This window comes from Mustela nivalis (assembly GCF_964662115.1).
Source record: "Mustela nivalis genome assembly, chromosome: 11".
Taxonomy (NCBI): Eukaryota; Metazoa; Chordata; class Mammalia; order Carnivora; family Mustelidae; genus Mustela; species Mustela nivalis.
This window is the reverse complement of record NC_139030.1, coordinates 41,440,408-41,455,801: the sequence shown is the minus strand read 5'-3', so window position 1 is coordinate 41,455,801 and position 15,394 is coordinate 41,440,408. Positions and strand designations below refer to the sequence as shown.

At 42.6% G+C, this 15,394-nt stretch overlaps 1 protein-coding gene across 1 annotated transcript in view; it reads right to left on the bottom strand.

Annotated features, from left to right (window-relative positions):
• Positions 1-218: 218 nt before the first annotated feature.
• LOC309843473 (titin-like) overlaps positions 219-15,394 on the bottom strand; it is a 275,519-nt gene continuing 260,343 nt past the window's right edge. The window contains 13 exon segments of the mRNA XM_082688984.1: positions 219-1,383; positions 1,515-1,817; positions 2,346-2,499; positions 2,601-3,454; positions 4,166-4,322; positions 4,434-10,081; positions 10,222-10,815; positions 11,358-11,663; positions 11,768-12,343; positions 13,024-13,323; positions 13,439-13,744; positions 13,873-14,457; positions 14,576-14,878. Of these exon segments, the coding sequence (XP_082545110.1) occupies positions 1,085-1,383; positions 1,515-1,817; positions 2,346-2,499; positions 2,601-3,454; positions 4,166-4,322; positions 4,434-10,081; positions 10,222-10,815; positions 11,358-11,663; positions 11,768-12,343; positions 13,024-13,323; positions 13,439-13,744; positions 13,873-14,457; positions 14,576-14,878 (10,385 nt within the window). The 3' untranslated portion in view covers positions 219-1,084.

Here is a 15,394-nt window from a genome sequence, read left to right as displayed (position 1 = left end):
CGCAGAATTTCACACCCGCACACAAAAAACAGCAAACCACACATTTTGAGGTGCAGATAGCTTGCTTTATTTTGTTGTTACTATTTCTCAAGGAGGTCCAACAATTGTAACTAACAATTGAATTTATACCTGCATGAAAGGAACTACATCAAATTGGCATTTTGGGCAGTTAGTAATGGTGTAGTTTTTAATTTAACGACAGCTTTATTTTATTGTTGTTCTTTTTTTTCTTTTTTCTTTTTGCTGTGGCTCATCGCTTAATTGCCCCAGTTTCTCAGGTTTAAATTTAAATTTAGAGCTACCACACGAAGGCGTTGGCTGCACCCCCAGAACCTCCAAGAGTTGACACTGCTCTGGCATAGGAATACTGGAATAGCTTGGTGAAATGAAGGGATGGCCAGGCGATGTTACTTTTCCAAGCTATCCCCGCACTCTCTATGGTCAGAGACAGTGTAGAAGGAGCGAACAGAGTGTTGGCCGTTACACTCTGCTCTGGTAATATTTAAGTCATGACAATTTAGAATGTGACATCATCAGAGAAAATGTAAGACGTTAAAGTGTTGCTTACAGGAGGGTAAATGCAAACATCACCAATGCCTTACATTTCTGATTCATCAGGTATCGGTGCACGTGTCCGGTTACGTGCATGGCATCATCTCTTAGGTGGATAGGACTTCTTCAGTGGGGAATTTCTCAACCCACTGAGGCATGCTTAGACATCAACATTACGTTGAGGCACAAAGATTGATTAAGTGTTGAGCAGGGTATTCGTTCCGTAGGAAACTTTCTCCTACCAACGGTTAGTTTCAAAAGTTACACTGTAAAATGTCATAAAATAAATGGTACAAAACTTTATAACCGTTAATCCGGCTATATACAGTATGTACATGTCACTAGAAAATGTGTAATATTCTTAGGTCAACAATTATGAAAGATTGAAATGTCTGATTTTGAACTTTGACTCATTTAGGTTGACACAAAACTACTTTTTCTTTTGGAATATTTACAGATCAGAAAGATTAGTCCATGTGGATCATTTATGGAAGGTTAAGAATGAGCATGAATATGAGGAGCACAGGCCCTCTTATATGGATCGAATATTTATATTCACAGTGGCAGAGTCAGATCCAAATTCGTTCCCTAAGCTCAGAGTATAAAGTCCACCATCTTGTTTCTGTACGTCCATGATGATCAGAGTCGTCAGGTCATCTGTGTTTTCAATGTGGAATCTCCCGTGTTGTTCTTGGTTTTGAATTTTTCTTCCGCCACGGGACCATACTATTTCCGGGGTGGGCTCACCAGTAAAAGCACAGGCTACTGTTAAAACTTTCCCCTCATCAATGCTGATGTCAGAGGGGAGAGCTTCAATTTTAGGTGGAATTCCTTTATGGGACAACAACAAAAATGTTTTAGGATCATGAAAACATGATTTGCTTTCTACTAAATTATATGAACTAAAGACTCTACTGTGCTACTAGGCTTATCTGCCTCTACCAGTAATTTATATTGCTCACCTCTTACGCCTGCTTTAAGCATTCTACTAGTTGAGCTTTCCAGTTGTGTCATACTAGATTTTCCCATAAAACTGCTGGAACTCATTTCTACAAAGGACTCTTGCATGGAGGACATGCTTTGGGCAGACATGCTTGCAAATTTCATTTCAGTCATGCTGCTAGCGCTGCTGCTGCTGAAACTGCTGAAGGAGGCCTCCTGCTTAGAGGCAGACATTTGCATTGACTGAGACGAGAAGCTTCCTTGCAAGCTTGTGTCGCCACTTGTCCTCAATACTACCTCTCTGGGAGGTTCTTCAACTAGAGCTGTGGAGCATAGCAGATACACAGTGAACATCAATGACATCTGGTTAATTGGGGACGTCGACATTGACTTGCAGAAATGGAAACTTACACACACACGCACACACACACACAATGTAACCCAAACAATTTGCTGAGAAAGCATAAGCAGATACATACATTTGTCAAGAGCTAGCTCAATGTCTCCAAGAAACAAATCTTTCGATTTCTATCATTACATTACATGCAGGGGCTAGAATAACTAGGAGAAAAATGATTAGCCATATAGAAAATCACAGAGATTTTGTGCATTCTGAAAATAAATATAATAGGGGACTTGTTAGCTTGGCTTCAAAAGTTAGTTTGTTCACGTATCTGTTTAGCTGAAAAGAAAATTTGAGCATTAGGATGAATTCCCATGGGGGGGGGGTCTGTGCTGCTTACACTTGGAATTTAATGAGGCTTCTCAGAGTTGGCTGTGCTCAGAAGACAAAGGGGAAAAAATACATAAAGGCCTTAAGCAAGTGAGGAAAATGGGAAAGATATACTTACGAAGGACTGTTAAGGAAGCAGTAGCTGAACACTGGCCACGGAAATTTTTGGCCTTGACTGTGTACTTCCCACTGTCGCTTATTGACGCATTTCGGATTTCAAGAGAATATACATTTTTGGAGCGACTTACACTGATTTTTGAAGAAACAGAAATCTAAAATGTAAGGAGGGGGGAAGAAGTGTTTCTTTGAGCTCTTAAGGAACAGATGTGGCCTTTTAAATTTTCTTCAATGATATACTCATGATTAAACTTACCGGCAAGTTGTTTTTAAACCATTCGATTTCTGGGGATGGCTCACCACTGATTTCACAAGAAAAGACCACATTTTGTCCTTCATTAATATTTTGAGATCTGGGCTGTGAGATGAAGGCTGGAGCATCAGAGAGTTCTTTGCTCAGGGTCAGATCGTACTGACATTTGATGATCCCTTGGCTGGTTTTGCCAATGCAGGTGAGGATGCCTTCATCTTTGTGACCGACCTGCTTGATGGTTAGGGTCTGATCGCTGCCCGAGACACCGTATCTGTACTCGTCGGAGTTAGTGAGCTCTACGCCGTTTAGTACCCATTTGACATCGGTAGCACCAGCAATGTTGGCTTTTAGGATCACCTTCTGACCATCGGTTATGCTCATGTGAGTAGAAAATGCTTTAATCTCTGCATGCGTTCTGATTTCTTCCGATGCCTGTGATGTTTTGGTGATTTCCTCATGGACAATGGATTTTTCCAGAGAGGTTGCTTCTGATTTCTTGACTTTTTCAGATATCTGAACCTTTGAAGATTCCTCCTTGAGGGCTAACTTTTCTTGAGATTTCACCTCTGATTTTTTCATTTCTTCAGAAATTAGGGCTTTTTGGGAAATTTCTTCTTGGACAACTGCCTTCTCTTGAGATTTCACCTCTGCTAATTTCTTTTCTTCAGAAATTAGGGCTTTTTGGGAAATTTCCTCTTGGACAACTGCCTTCTCTTGAGATTTCATCTCTGCTAATTTCTTTTCTTCAGAAATTAGGGCTTTTTGGGAGATTTCCTCTTGGACAACTGCCTTCTTTTGTGACGTAATTTCAGAGGTCTTTTGTGTAGATACTTTCTGTGCCTCAGTGTCTTTTACAGCTAAAAAAGAAAACTCTGTAAGGCAAATGAAATTGGAAAGAGGCCCCACCCTTTTTACTCTTTTGTAGATTCTGCAAGCAAATAAATAAGACTCAAAGAAAGGGATGTTGTCTTTTGTATGCAGTGTAGGTAATATTGAGTTCTTTCTCAGTCCTAGTCTTGGAAAGTTGTCATACGTGACTTTTGAGATCAGTATAACAATTATTTAAATTGAAGACGATTCCTATGACTTGAAAAAGACTTGAAAAGAATAGTTGAGATATTCAGGATACATGTGGATTTAGGAAATTTTGATTAAAAAACTGAATTACATTTTAGAAGATTGAAAGCAACCTAATTTTAATTGGAAAAGTAATATAGCTCTTTTATTAATTGCACTGCTTGGGAAAATTAGCAAGAGTGAAGGTTTATGGAAGCAGTAACATTTTGTATATTGACCTGACTTCATTCCTAAGTGTTCCTGGGAACAGCAGCTGCCTCTTGGAATCTTATATACCACCACATATAATTTGGCACTTATCAAATGCTTTTTATGCTAATATTATGCTTTTAAAAAATACTTATATTTCTCTATTTGTGTACAAATGGTATTCTAGAATTTGGAAAACAGTTTTAATACTTTAATGTGTGTATTTGTGTAAGGGAGAATGTTTGGAAAACCTCCCGCTATCGTTTTCTGCAAAATATTCGTAAAAACAAAAGCCAACCTACCTTTTATAGTTAATTTGCAGCTAGAGGACACAGATCCAGCTGAATTTGTTACTGTGCAAGTATAAAGCCCACTGTCAGATGTATCAGTCTCATGAACTTCTAAGAAGAAAACTCCTTTGTCTTCAGAGAGTTTGTATTTACTTCCTTGTGTAACAGCCTATAGAATGCAAGTGATTTGAGTTTTAAAAAGTTAAGTGTAAACATTTTTTGGGAGGAAGGGGTGAGATTTTTAAGAGATAAAATTGAGAGACATTTAAGAATGGTTTACCTTTCCATCCTTTGTCCAGATGATGGTGGGCCGGGGTTCTCCAGTAGCTTTAACTGCAAACTTAGCCACGCTGTCTGAAGAAGCAGTTGTATCCTGCAGCCCGGTAACGATGGCTGGTTTTGAGAAAATTGGTTCAGGTACTTTGGGTTCAGTTTTCTTGGTTTCTGTTGATTCAGCAGTTTTCTGAGCCGCTTTCTTAGTTTCTGATATCTTGGATACCTGCTCATGGATACTCTTAAAGGCTTGTCCCATAAAGTGGAAGTTCGTTTTAGAAGTTCCACCTTCGCTAGATATCTCACAAATGTATTCTCCACTATCAGATTCTGTGAGGTTATGGATTTTGAGCTCATAGGTACCATCTGCTGAATAATGAAACTGAAAATGCCCATCTTCCTTCAGTTTCTTACCATCTTTATACCAGGTCACCTCTTTTGCGCATAATACACTACTTTCGACTGCGCAGGTCAGCTTCACAGTATCTTTAGAAGCTTCTGCTTTCAGAGACTGTGTTATCTTGGGTGGGACAGAGACTGGTAGCTGCTGAACCTTCTCTGTGGGTGTGGGTTTGGTTTCTGTGGGTGAGACGGCTTTTGGGTGAGAAGTGACCAGTTCTGGGGATTTTACTCGTTTTGGAGACTTAGCGGCTTCTGGAGATTTCACTCGAGGCTCGGGAGATTTGACTCTCGGTGGTGAGGTCACAGCTTTTTCAGTAACCCTGGCCTTTTGAACGGTCAGAGTGAACTGAGCTTCTTGCCTCCCTTCACTGTTTTCTACCACCACGCTATAGTTGCCCTCATCGGAAGCCTGAACCGAAGAGATCTCGAAGGTAGATTTGTACTTTGTGGTGGTCACTTGGTGGCGAGCAGAAGAACTTATCACGTGGCCACCACGCTGCCAGACCACAGTGGGTACCGGCTCACCGTCAGTATCACAAGAAAACCTCGCAGACTCGCCTTCATACACGGTGATGGACCTTGGCTTCGTCAGAATTCTTGCTCCCACCAAAGTCGTCTTGATCTTCCTGTGTGTGGTTTTTTCTTCCAGCAACTTTTGTTCCATGGCTGCGCTTCTCATTTCCGTGGATGCATGGTGTTCATACGCTGAGAGACTTTCCCTTGTCTCGGTCATCTGCGACTTCATCTCCCTGACCGAGGAAGACGCTTCCATCTCAGATGTTTTCTTGAATGACGAGACCGCGTATTCCTCTGTTCTTGTCAGCTCAGGGAAAACAGACGCGGGGACTTGTTCGTCTCTGCGCTGGGAAGCGTAGGTGGTGTAATCCCCACCTGTTACATCCAAGGTTGCGTAGTCGGAGGCCTCACCTTTGTAATTGGTGCACACGGCGCGGTATGTTCCGCTGTCCTCAGCTTGACAGTCCAGAATTTCTAGCGTCAATACCCCACTCATGTTGGTGTAATGAATCTTACTGCTTTCCTGGAGTTCGACACCATTGTGGTACCATTTAACCTCAGCGGTTGGCTTAGACTGAACATTTAAGATAAAACGGGTATTTTGGCCACATGGTACCCTGTGGGAGCGCATTCTCAGTGTGATTCGGGGGGCATGGTCCAGCGTAAAAGGCTGCTGACTCAGAACTTCATACATCCTTTCTGATGTCTTCTGAGTCTTTAAAGCAGCTTTCATGGACTCATACCTGGAAAAGATATCAAATCTTGCAGACCTCTCAAATCTCGAGAGTGATCTCTCACTAGACACGGGGCTGGGGGAACGTGGGCGAGTTCTCTCTGGAGTAGGGGATCTTCTTTCTGTGTCATCTTCATATTCCTCCTCTGGTGCTCGATGTGGCCGGATGAGCTCAGACACTGGCCTCATTAACTCGATATAGGTTGGAGACAGGGAACGCCGCCGCCTCAGTAGTCTAGACACTGAGGAGGAGGAGGCCTCTCTATGAGCATGTTTTGAGGAAGCCTCTCTCTGAGCGTGTTTTGAGATTTCATATTCTTCTTCAATTTCTGTTATTTCTGTCACTTCTCTCTGTCGCCTTGATTTCTTTCTAGACTTTTCCTCCTTCAACATATGGTCAAGCTCACTTCTGTATTCCGAGAGGCGCTGGGTGGTGGTAACTGGGCGGAGCAACTCTTCATCCTCTTTCTCAGCCATGATCCTCTGCCGTTGTTTCGGCTGCCTGTAGGAGGCCCGGGCGTGCCGTTCCCGCAGTTCTGCATAACTCGTGCTAGTCTCAGCCCTTGTGGGGATGTGATAGGTTGAATACCTGAAGTCTTTTCTGGTTTCCTCCACCTTGACGTGAGCTTGTGGTGAAGTGTAACGCAGACTAGAAAGCTCAAAACGTGGAGGGCTTCGACTTGGCGGTGAAGCTGAGAAACCCAATTCAAGCTCTTCTTCAAGACGCAGCCTCTCTTCCTCTGTTCTTTTCATTGCCAAGTAGTCATCGATGGGAAGGAGTAATTCTTCATCTGATATGTCGCCAAGAGAACGTCTTCTAGGTCTGTAATAAAAGTCATAATCAGGAGAAGGTGTGCGGCGGCGGGCTGGTCTCACCATTTCAAGATCATCTTGGGAGAGTTTGGGAATACGCCATTTAGGTCTGTATTGATCTGTAATGCGTGGAAGAGGCATCACATAGAACTGTTCCCATCTTGAAAGGCGGATGCGCTTGGGTCTTTTCTGTACAACTCTGTCAATTTTCCCAGGCATTTCAAATTGATCACGGATCTTTTTGTACCATTTCATGTCAGACATAGGCACAAATTGCTTAATGCGTTGGTCTTCTTCTATGGTAGTCTGTTTGTACTTGCGTGGTTCTGGTACCTCATAAGGCATACGGAGTTTCCTCTCTTCCTTCTTTTCTTCCGTCTCAAGTCGGAATTCCCCTTTTACAGTCTTGGTGCTTACAGCTGGTTTGTAAAGGATGGCAGCTTCTCTCAGAGCCTCTTGGGCTACCTGTGTCAGTGGCACCGTTTCAGTTCCAGAAAGAATTTCAGCCATTCTTAGCGTTTTGTCAATTTGCTTTTGGACGTGTCGTTCACGCTCCTCCTTAGTCTTGAATTCTTGCTTGACATACCTTAAGCGTTCCACTTGGAGGTGAGCCTGGCAGCTGGTGGATCCAGCTGTGTTCGTGGCTGTGACCCTATAGTAACCCGTGTCTTCGGGCAAAGTGTCCCTGATGTGCAAGGCATAATAATCCAGGCCTTCGTGGATAATTTCAATGTTAGGCCCAAGGGACAGTGGCTGGCCATCTTTCTCCCATTTTAATGTTGGTGGGGGGATGCCAGACACTCTGATCTCAAAGCAGACACTTTGGCCTTCTTGGCATTCTGCATTTGCCAGCAGCCGTTTGAACATGGGTCTTAAGGTTGTATCTGTTGGCGGTGGGTGTGGGGTTACAGTCAGTTTTGCTTTACAGCTGTCCTCGCCGTATTTGTTCCTTGCCACAACCATATATTCAGCATCATCATCTGTAGTCACACTGCTGATCGTTAACTGGTAAAGACCCTTGTCAGACTCAAAAGTGTACTTCGCATCATCATCACCTGGTTTGATCTTCTGCCCTGATTTATACCATGTTACACGAGGCTCTGGGTGGACAGTTATAGTCACTCCAAATCGGACATTTTCACCCACATAAGCGGTCTTGTTATAGAGAGGCAGGGTAAATTCTGGTGGCCTTTCCAGGAGTCTCATCGTGTCAGTTCTGCGCTTAATTTTCTTCATGGTTCTACGGCAGTAATAGTCGTAAGTTTCTCTCACACCTTTAACAAATAGTTCTGCATAAGAACTATCTTCACCATAGTCATTGACTACTTTGCATCTATAGGTGCCATCATCAAATTTGGTAATGTCTTTGATGTACATGGTGGCTACTCCATCTTCATAGGTGATTTCATATTTCTCACTGTTCTCCAGCTGTCTGACTCCAAAGTACCAGGTAACTTGGGTAGACTGATCATAATTTTCAATTTTGCATACATATTTGGCACATCCTCCTTCTTCGCCAACTGCATGCATTATCTGTCCAGAAACTGGGCCAATTTCAATGGATGCTACTTTAACTTTAGCAATACTCACTCCCTTCTGAGATCTAATGGCACCACCACAAGAGATTCGTGCCGCTGACACAACCATGTTGAGGTCTTTCTTGATGAGAGTGTGGTAGTAACGCCGATGTTTTAGTGTTCTGATAACTTTAGTACTGACCCTTTCTATCTTCTGCTTTAGCCATGGATGCTGGAGTGCCTCGGATGCCGTCATGCGAGATTTTCTCTCTTTCACTAACAGTCGGTCAACAAAATCCATGGCTTCAAGGCTAATCTCTTTGAATGCTTCTTCCTCAAAAGTATATTCAGCGTTCATGATGTTCTCAATTATCTGTTGGTTAGTTTCAGCCAGGAATGGATTGGTACCACTTAACAGCACATACACCAGTGTTCCAAGTGACCACATGTCTGTGGCCGTACTGACAACGTCATGCTGGTGGACTTCAGGTGCATAGTATTCAGGGGCAGTGAACAGAAGCCTAAAGTTGTCCCCTGGCTTCAGCTGACGGGCTTGACCAAATTCTATGATTTTAATGGTGGAGCTCCTTCTTGTTTGGTAAATGATATTTTCTGGTCTAATGTCAAAGTGTCCAATATTATGACTATGTAAGAACTCAAGTGCTTCACAGACCTGGCGAACGTAACTTACAATTTCTCTTTCATTAAGCTCAAAAGCACTTGTGTTAATGCGCTCAAATATGTCGAGTCCTGATATGAACTCAAAGATCATAACTAATTCTTCCATGCTCTCAAATGATTCATGGAGGTATAAGATGTTTCTGTGCCTGGCGATATTTAGAATGGAAATTTCCTTCTTTACCAAAACCTGATCAGTCCCCTTGACTTTAACAAATTTGGCCATGTAAGTCTTCTTTGAGGATGTTTCGACACAACGGTGGACAATTCCAAACTGACCACGCCCAAGATCCTCAGCAATCATATATTTCTCATACAGTTCCTTAGTTGAGGAGTGAGATGCTTTAGTCATGGAAACTTCCCTGGTTTCATCTACCTCTTCATCGTAATTCATGGCTCTGGTCTTATCTTCTTTGGTTATGGTTGGTTCTGAAGGCTCAGAAGGCTTGCTCAGGCCAAATTTATTTTCAGCTATTACACGGAACTGGTAGCTTGTTTTTCCAAATAAGTTGATCACGGTATAACGTGTTTCTCGGGCCTGTCCTACACGGAGCCATCTTTCTGCAGTAGTTGCACACTTTTCAACAATGTAGTTGGTGATTTTGCTACCACCATCAGAAGCTGGCTCAGTCCATGTTAAGTTGACAGAATCTCGTGAGACGTCACTAACTTTGACTCCTCTGGGTGGGTCAGGAACATCCGCCACATCCAGTTCAACGGTCTTCTGATCAATTCCAAATCTGTTTTTAGCACAGACCACATAGAATCCAGCATCTTTTCTCTCTACTCCACTGGGGAAAACAAGTGATGTGAAAGATCTTGTGACAATAACTTGGTAGTGGCCATTATTGTCGATGAGATCTTGTCCTTTCTGCCAGGTGATCACAGGGTCTGGTTTGCCACTGAAAGGGATCTTGATGCTGACCACTTCCCCTCGGAGAGCATGAACTGCTCCCATGCCTTCAAGAGTTTTAGGCAAGTGTATCTTAGCTGGGACTGTAGCAGAATAAAAGAAGAAAGAATGCAATTTAGCAATACTCAACACTATTTAAGTGCAACAACTCCCCCACCCCCACTCCTAATTCACAGTATGTCATCTAGCACCAGACTGGTTTTTATAGATTTGAGGTCTTTACCTTCTACTTCTAAGGAGGCGGTGCCAGACACAGATCCCCCTTGGTTGGTAGCTCTGACTTGGTAAACTGTGGCATCATCATCTGTGACACTTGCAATGATGAGCTGGTGGTAGCCACCCTTAAACTCTTGAATCCTGTACTTCAATCCATCTGCAATGATTTCTTTGCCTTGTCTGTACCATTTCACAATAGGTTTCGGATGACCAGTCACTTTGCAGACCAAAGTAGCATTGCTCTGATATCTGACATTCAGATTTCTCAGTTCCTCTTTAAAGTGTGGTGCCTGAATTGGGACATCAGATTTGGGAATGGCAGGTTCTGATATTTCACTCCATTCACTCTCCCCACCTAGATTTTCACATTTCACACGGAACTCATATTCAAGACCTTCAATAAGGTTTTGCACTGAAAAGACGGTTTCTCGAATTTCTTCTGTTGTCACAGCAATCCATTTATTCTGCTTCTTCTCACGTTTCTCAAGGTAGTAATTTCTAATCTTTGCACCTCCATCACTGGCAGGTGGCTTCCAAGCCACAACACAAGAATCTTTTGTGAGAGCAGTGATAGTTGGTTTGCCAGGAGCACTTGGCTTTTCTGTTTCAAAGAAACAAGAGAGATTTGAGTCATGAGGTGAAACAGGCAGCTTTATGAAAAGCTTAGTTTTTAAAAATTTAATTTAATTTTTTAAAGGATTTTATTTATTCATTTTACAGACAGAGATCACAAGTAGGCAGAGAGACAGGCAGAGAGAGAAGGGGAAGCAGGCTTTCCACAGGGCAGAGAGCCTGATGCGGGGTTCAATCCCAGGATCCTGGCATTATGACCTGAGCTGAAAGCCGAGGCTTTAACCCACTGAGCCACCCAAGCACCTCCAAAGCTAGAACAGCTATTCCAGAAAAAGGAAATGGGTCACTTTATGCTAAGAAACTTACCAAAACACAAAGTTCATTTTTTAAAGAAGAACTAGGGTTTATATTTGCCCTTGTAGATGTGCAAAAGTTCAGTTTAAGTGAGATAAAAGGCATTTGTATTTTATCTAAATCTTGGCTATTTCCTTTCAAACGTTATTTCTATTAGTAAGAGTTTTGCGTAAGGATGGAATTTTGCCGTAGGAAGATTGTAGAGATTGTACTCACCAAAAGGACTCTTAATGATCACAACTGAGGCAACCTCTAGAGGCTCACTGATGCCGAAAGTGTTTTGGGCTGAAACCCGGAAGTAATAGCCAGCATTTTCTGTGAGGTTTACAATTCTGCAGGTTGTCACCGAGATGGCTGAAGACACCAATTGCCATTCAGCTCCTTCCTTGGCCTCACATTTCTCCACCACATAGTTGGTGATCCAGGAGCCTCCATCATCTGCGGGTGGTTTCCAGCTGATCACTGCGGAGTTCTTCAACAGAGCTTCTATCACAATTGGTCCTGTGGGTTTGTCTGGTTTATCTGTTGAGAGAAAATACAATTATAGTGGTTTTTTGTAGTAGGTCACCTGAGATCTTTTTTTTTCTTGAAAATTAAAAAAAACACTAAAAACTAAAATAAAATACCTTGTATTTCCACATCAAGGATGGCATCAACTGTTCCAAAAATATTGCTGAGCTGAACTTTGTATTTCCCAGCATGAGTCTTATGTTGGACATTCTTTATGACAAGATGAGTATAGTGCTCAGTGTTTTCAATAGTAATGTTTTCTGAGTTTTGCAGAAGTTTCTGGCCATGGAACCAAGTGATGGAAGGTACTGGACGACCAATGTACATAACATGAAGTCGAAGTGTCGAACCCACAGCACCATAATATTTCTCTTTCAGTGGGTAACCGGGATGGAACTGTGGTGTTGCTTGCAGGAGAAGCTTACTACTGGTTTCTACTTCTCCAACCTCATTAGTAGCTAGGCAGGTATAAACACCTTCATCTTCTTGTTCCTCTGTCATTACGGTTAGTGTATGTGTGCGTCCATCTGAAGACATTTTGTACTTCCGGCTTTGTACCAGCTCCTTTCCAAATCGGTACCATTTAATGTCAGGAAGAGGCCTTCCAACAATCTGGCATGACAGCTGAGCAGCTTCACCCAACTTGGTGGTAACATCCTCCATTTCTTTGCGTACTCCTGGAGCCTCTCCGGCTGAAGGATATGAAAGATAATATTAATGCATTATTATTACTACTAAATCTATAATCCTCTGCCCTTGTATAGCAGGAATGAATTTACCCTATTGACTAACACTCTCTTAGATACCATGATTTACACACGAGTACCTAGAAATTTAATAGCACTTTTCCTGGGGTCTTATGGGGATTCAGTGAGCACATCATCACATTATTACGTAAGTGACTTTCCTCTTTACAGTTAGGAGACAATCGCTTCTCGGCCTTTTGGCCAAGATCAAGTGTACAGTCAGAAATTATAAGGGGTCTGGGGAAATTTATGAATTCTCTCTATTAATCTATAGAAAGAATCTTTGCCTTACTTAGGTTTACTGAAATGGGGTACATTTGTTGACCCTTCAAGTCTTATTAGGAAGCATAAAGAAATCCCAAACCATTGCATCTGAAGAGAAATTGCTCTAAGAATGTGCTCAGGTCACTGCACCTAACATCTACTGAGGTTACATGCTTGGAATGACTTCTGTAGAACATGGCAGCTATTTCCTGTTATGTATATGCCAAAGTGAGTTCACTCTTCCCAAACACTTGCTCTCCTCCAATAAGGTTTTCTGTACATCTACTTAATATCAAGGAAGAATGAGCCTTAATACGTTGCTTAGTTTGTAGGTCAAAAGCAGAGAACTAGTGGCTACTTACATGTTAGCTTAGTTTTTACAGACATAGCAGTTCTTCGAGGTCTGCTAAGCCCGGTCTCATTCTCAGCAAAAACCCTGAATTCATATTCAGTGGCTTCCAGCAACCCCCCTATTGTGAACTGCCTGTCCTTGATGCGCTCCTTATTGCTCTTCTTCCAGGCACTGTCTCCAGACTGCCTGTATTCAACCCAGTATCCAAGGATGTCTTTGCCACCATCACATTCTGGTTTCTCCCACTGTAGAGTGACACTATCTTTGGATATTGAAAGAATCTCAAGTTCTCCAGGTTGGCTTGGCTTATCTGAAATATTTTCAAACAATCGAAAAGGGAATCAGTTTTACTGCTGACATAAAAGCGAAAGACCCAAGATGGCTTGCCTCTTTGATTTGAACCCCTTTAGAGACTCTCTCCTTACCAAAGGGATCTTTGCAAACGACTGGTTCAGAAGCAGGGCTGGTCTCGCTCAGGCCAACCTCATTCTGTGCGATGATGCGGAACTGATACTCTGCGTCAGGAACAAGCCCAGTGACTGTGTACATTGTGGTCGTTATCTGAGTCTTGTTGTGCCTGACCCACTTGTCCGTTGATGTCTCCTTGCGTTCAATGTAGTAGCCTGTGACTCGAGAACCACCGTCGTCTTTGGGCCGGGACCAAGACAGGCTGACAGAACTCTTGGTCACATCGAGTACTTCTGGAGGATTGCTTGGAGGCTCCGGAGGATCTATGGATATGAAGTAGAAAACATGGGTTGAGACTACAGTCCCATATCTTGTGAGCTGATGGCTTTCATCTCAAAATGAAAGAGTACTGGAAGAATTTTTACAGTGTTGTGGTTGGAAGAGTACTTACTCAGTGGTGTTTTTGGTATGACTGGTTCTTCAGATTTCAAGGGTTTGCTTATGCCAAACTGGTTTTCAGCTGAAACACGGAAATGGTATTCCACATTCTCTTTGAGGCCCTTTACCACCAGAGATGTACCTCGGACTCTGGAATCAATCGTATACCAGGCAGCTTTAGACACTTCTCGTCTCTCGAGAATATAGCCTAAGATGTCAGCACCACCATCATCGGCAGGGGGTCTCCAGCTGACCCTTACAGAGCGAGCTTGTATGTCGTCATATTCAAGTGGCCCTTCAGGAGGGTTGGGATTTCCTATCACCCTGACTTTGATGTAGACAGTCTTCTTGCCACACTTGTTTTCCAGAACCAGGTCATAAGTGCCAGAATCATCCCTGTCTGCTTCTTTGATTACAAGCTCAGTGTGTGTTTCAGAGGTTGCAATCATGGCACGTTTACTAACATCTTGTCCTTCCTTGGTCCATTTACATATTGGGAATGGTTTTCCTTTGATTGGTATGGTAAGTCTGATGACTCCACCTTGTCTCACAAAGATACCTTCTTGGTATCTTTCATCAAGTTCATAATCAGGATATTCTAGGAAAAAAGATCCAGTTACAATTAGCATTTCTTAGGCAGTGGGGTGGGATGGTAAGAAATAAATCTTAAGAAATAAATCAATTATTCACAGAAAGTAAGTGATCATATTTCTTACCAAGCATTTCGGTGACTTTGACTGTTCCTGGTACTTCAGCAGGCTCCCCAGGTCCACCAGCGTTACAAGCTAGGACACGGAATCTATATTCAGCGCCCTGAGGTAGATGTGTTAGGGTATACTCCCGAATCTTGGTTGGGGTGGTGTTACATTTGGTCCATTCGTGTTGATCTACTTTTTGCATTTCAATCAAGTAACCTGTGACTTTAGATCCTCCTTCATCTTCTGGAACACTCCAGGCCAGGGAGACTGATGTCCTTGTTGTATCAGTAACTCTTGGGTTTTGCGGCTTCCCTGGAGGAGCTGGGGTTAAGAATAAGACAATTAGGGCGCCTGGGTGGCTCAGTGGGTTAAGCCGCTGCCTTCGGCTCAGGTCATGATCTCAGGGTCCTGGGATCTAGTCCCACATCGGGCTCTCTGCTTAGCAGGGAGCCTGCTTCCTCCTCTCTCTCTCTCTCTCTCTCTCTCTGCCTGCCTCTGTGCCTACTTGTGATCTCTCTCTGTCAAATAAATAAATTAAAAAAAAAAAAGAATAAGACAATTAGATATTGTTAAAGTTGCTGCCAAGCTGAAAACCAACTGTGCCACCTAACATGCAATGAATTGTGTAAACATTAGAATACAGTTTTTTGTTAAAATTTTATTCATTTTATCAGTTAATAATACTTAAAGCTCTTGCTTTTTCCTCAGTCTTAAATGTGCTTTATTTATGATCACTACTGCCACCCTACATTTATCATCAGCTCTCAAAGTGCTTTTAGAAGTAGTAACTTATTCAAAGAACTAAGCACTGATATAGAGCACGTATTATAAGTCCCA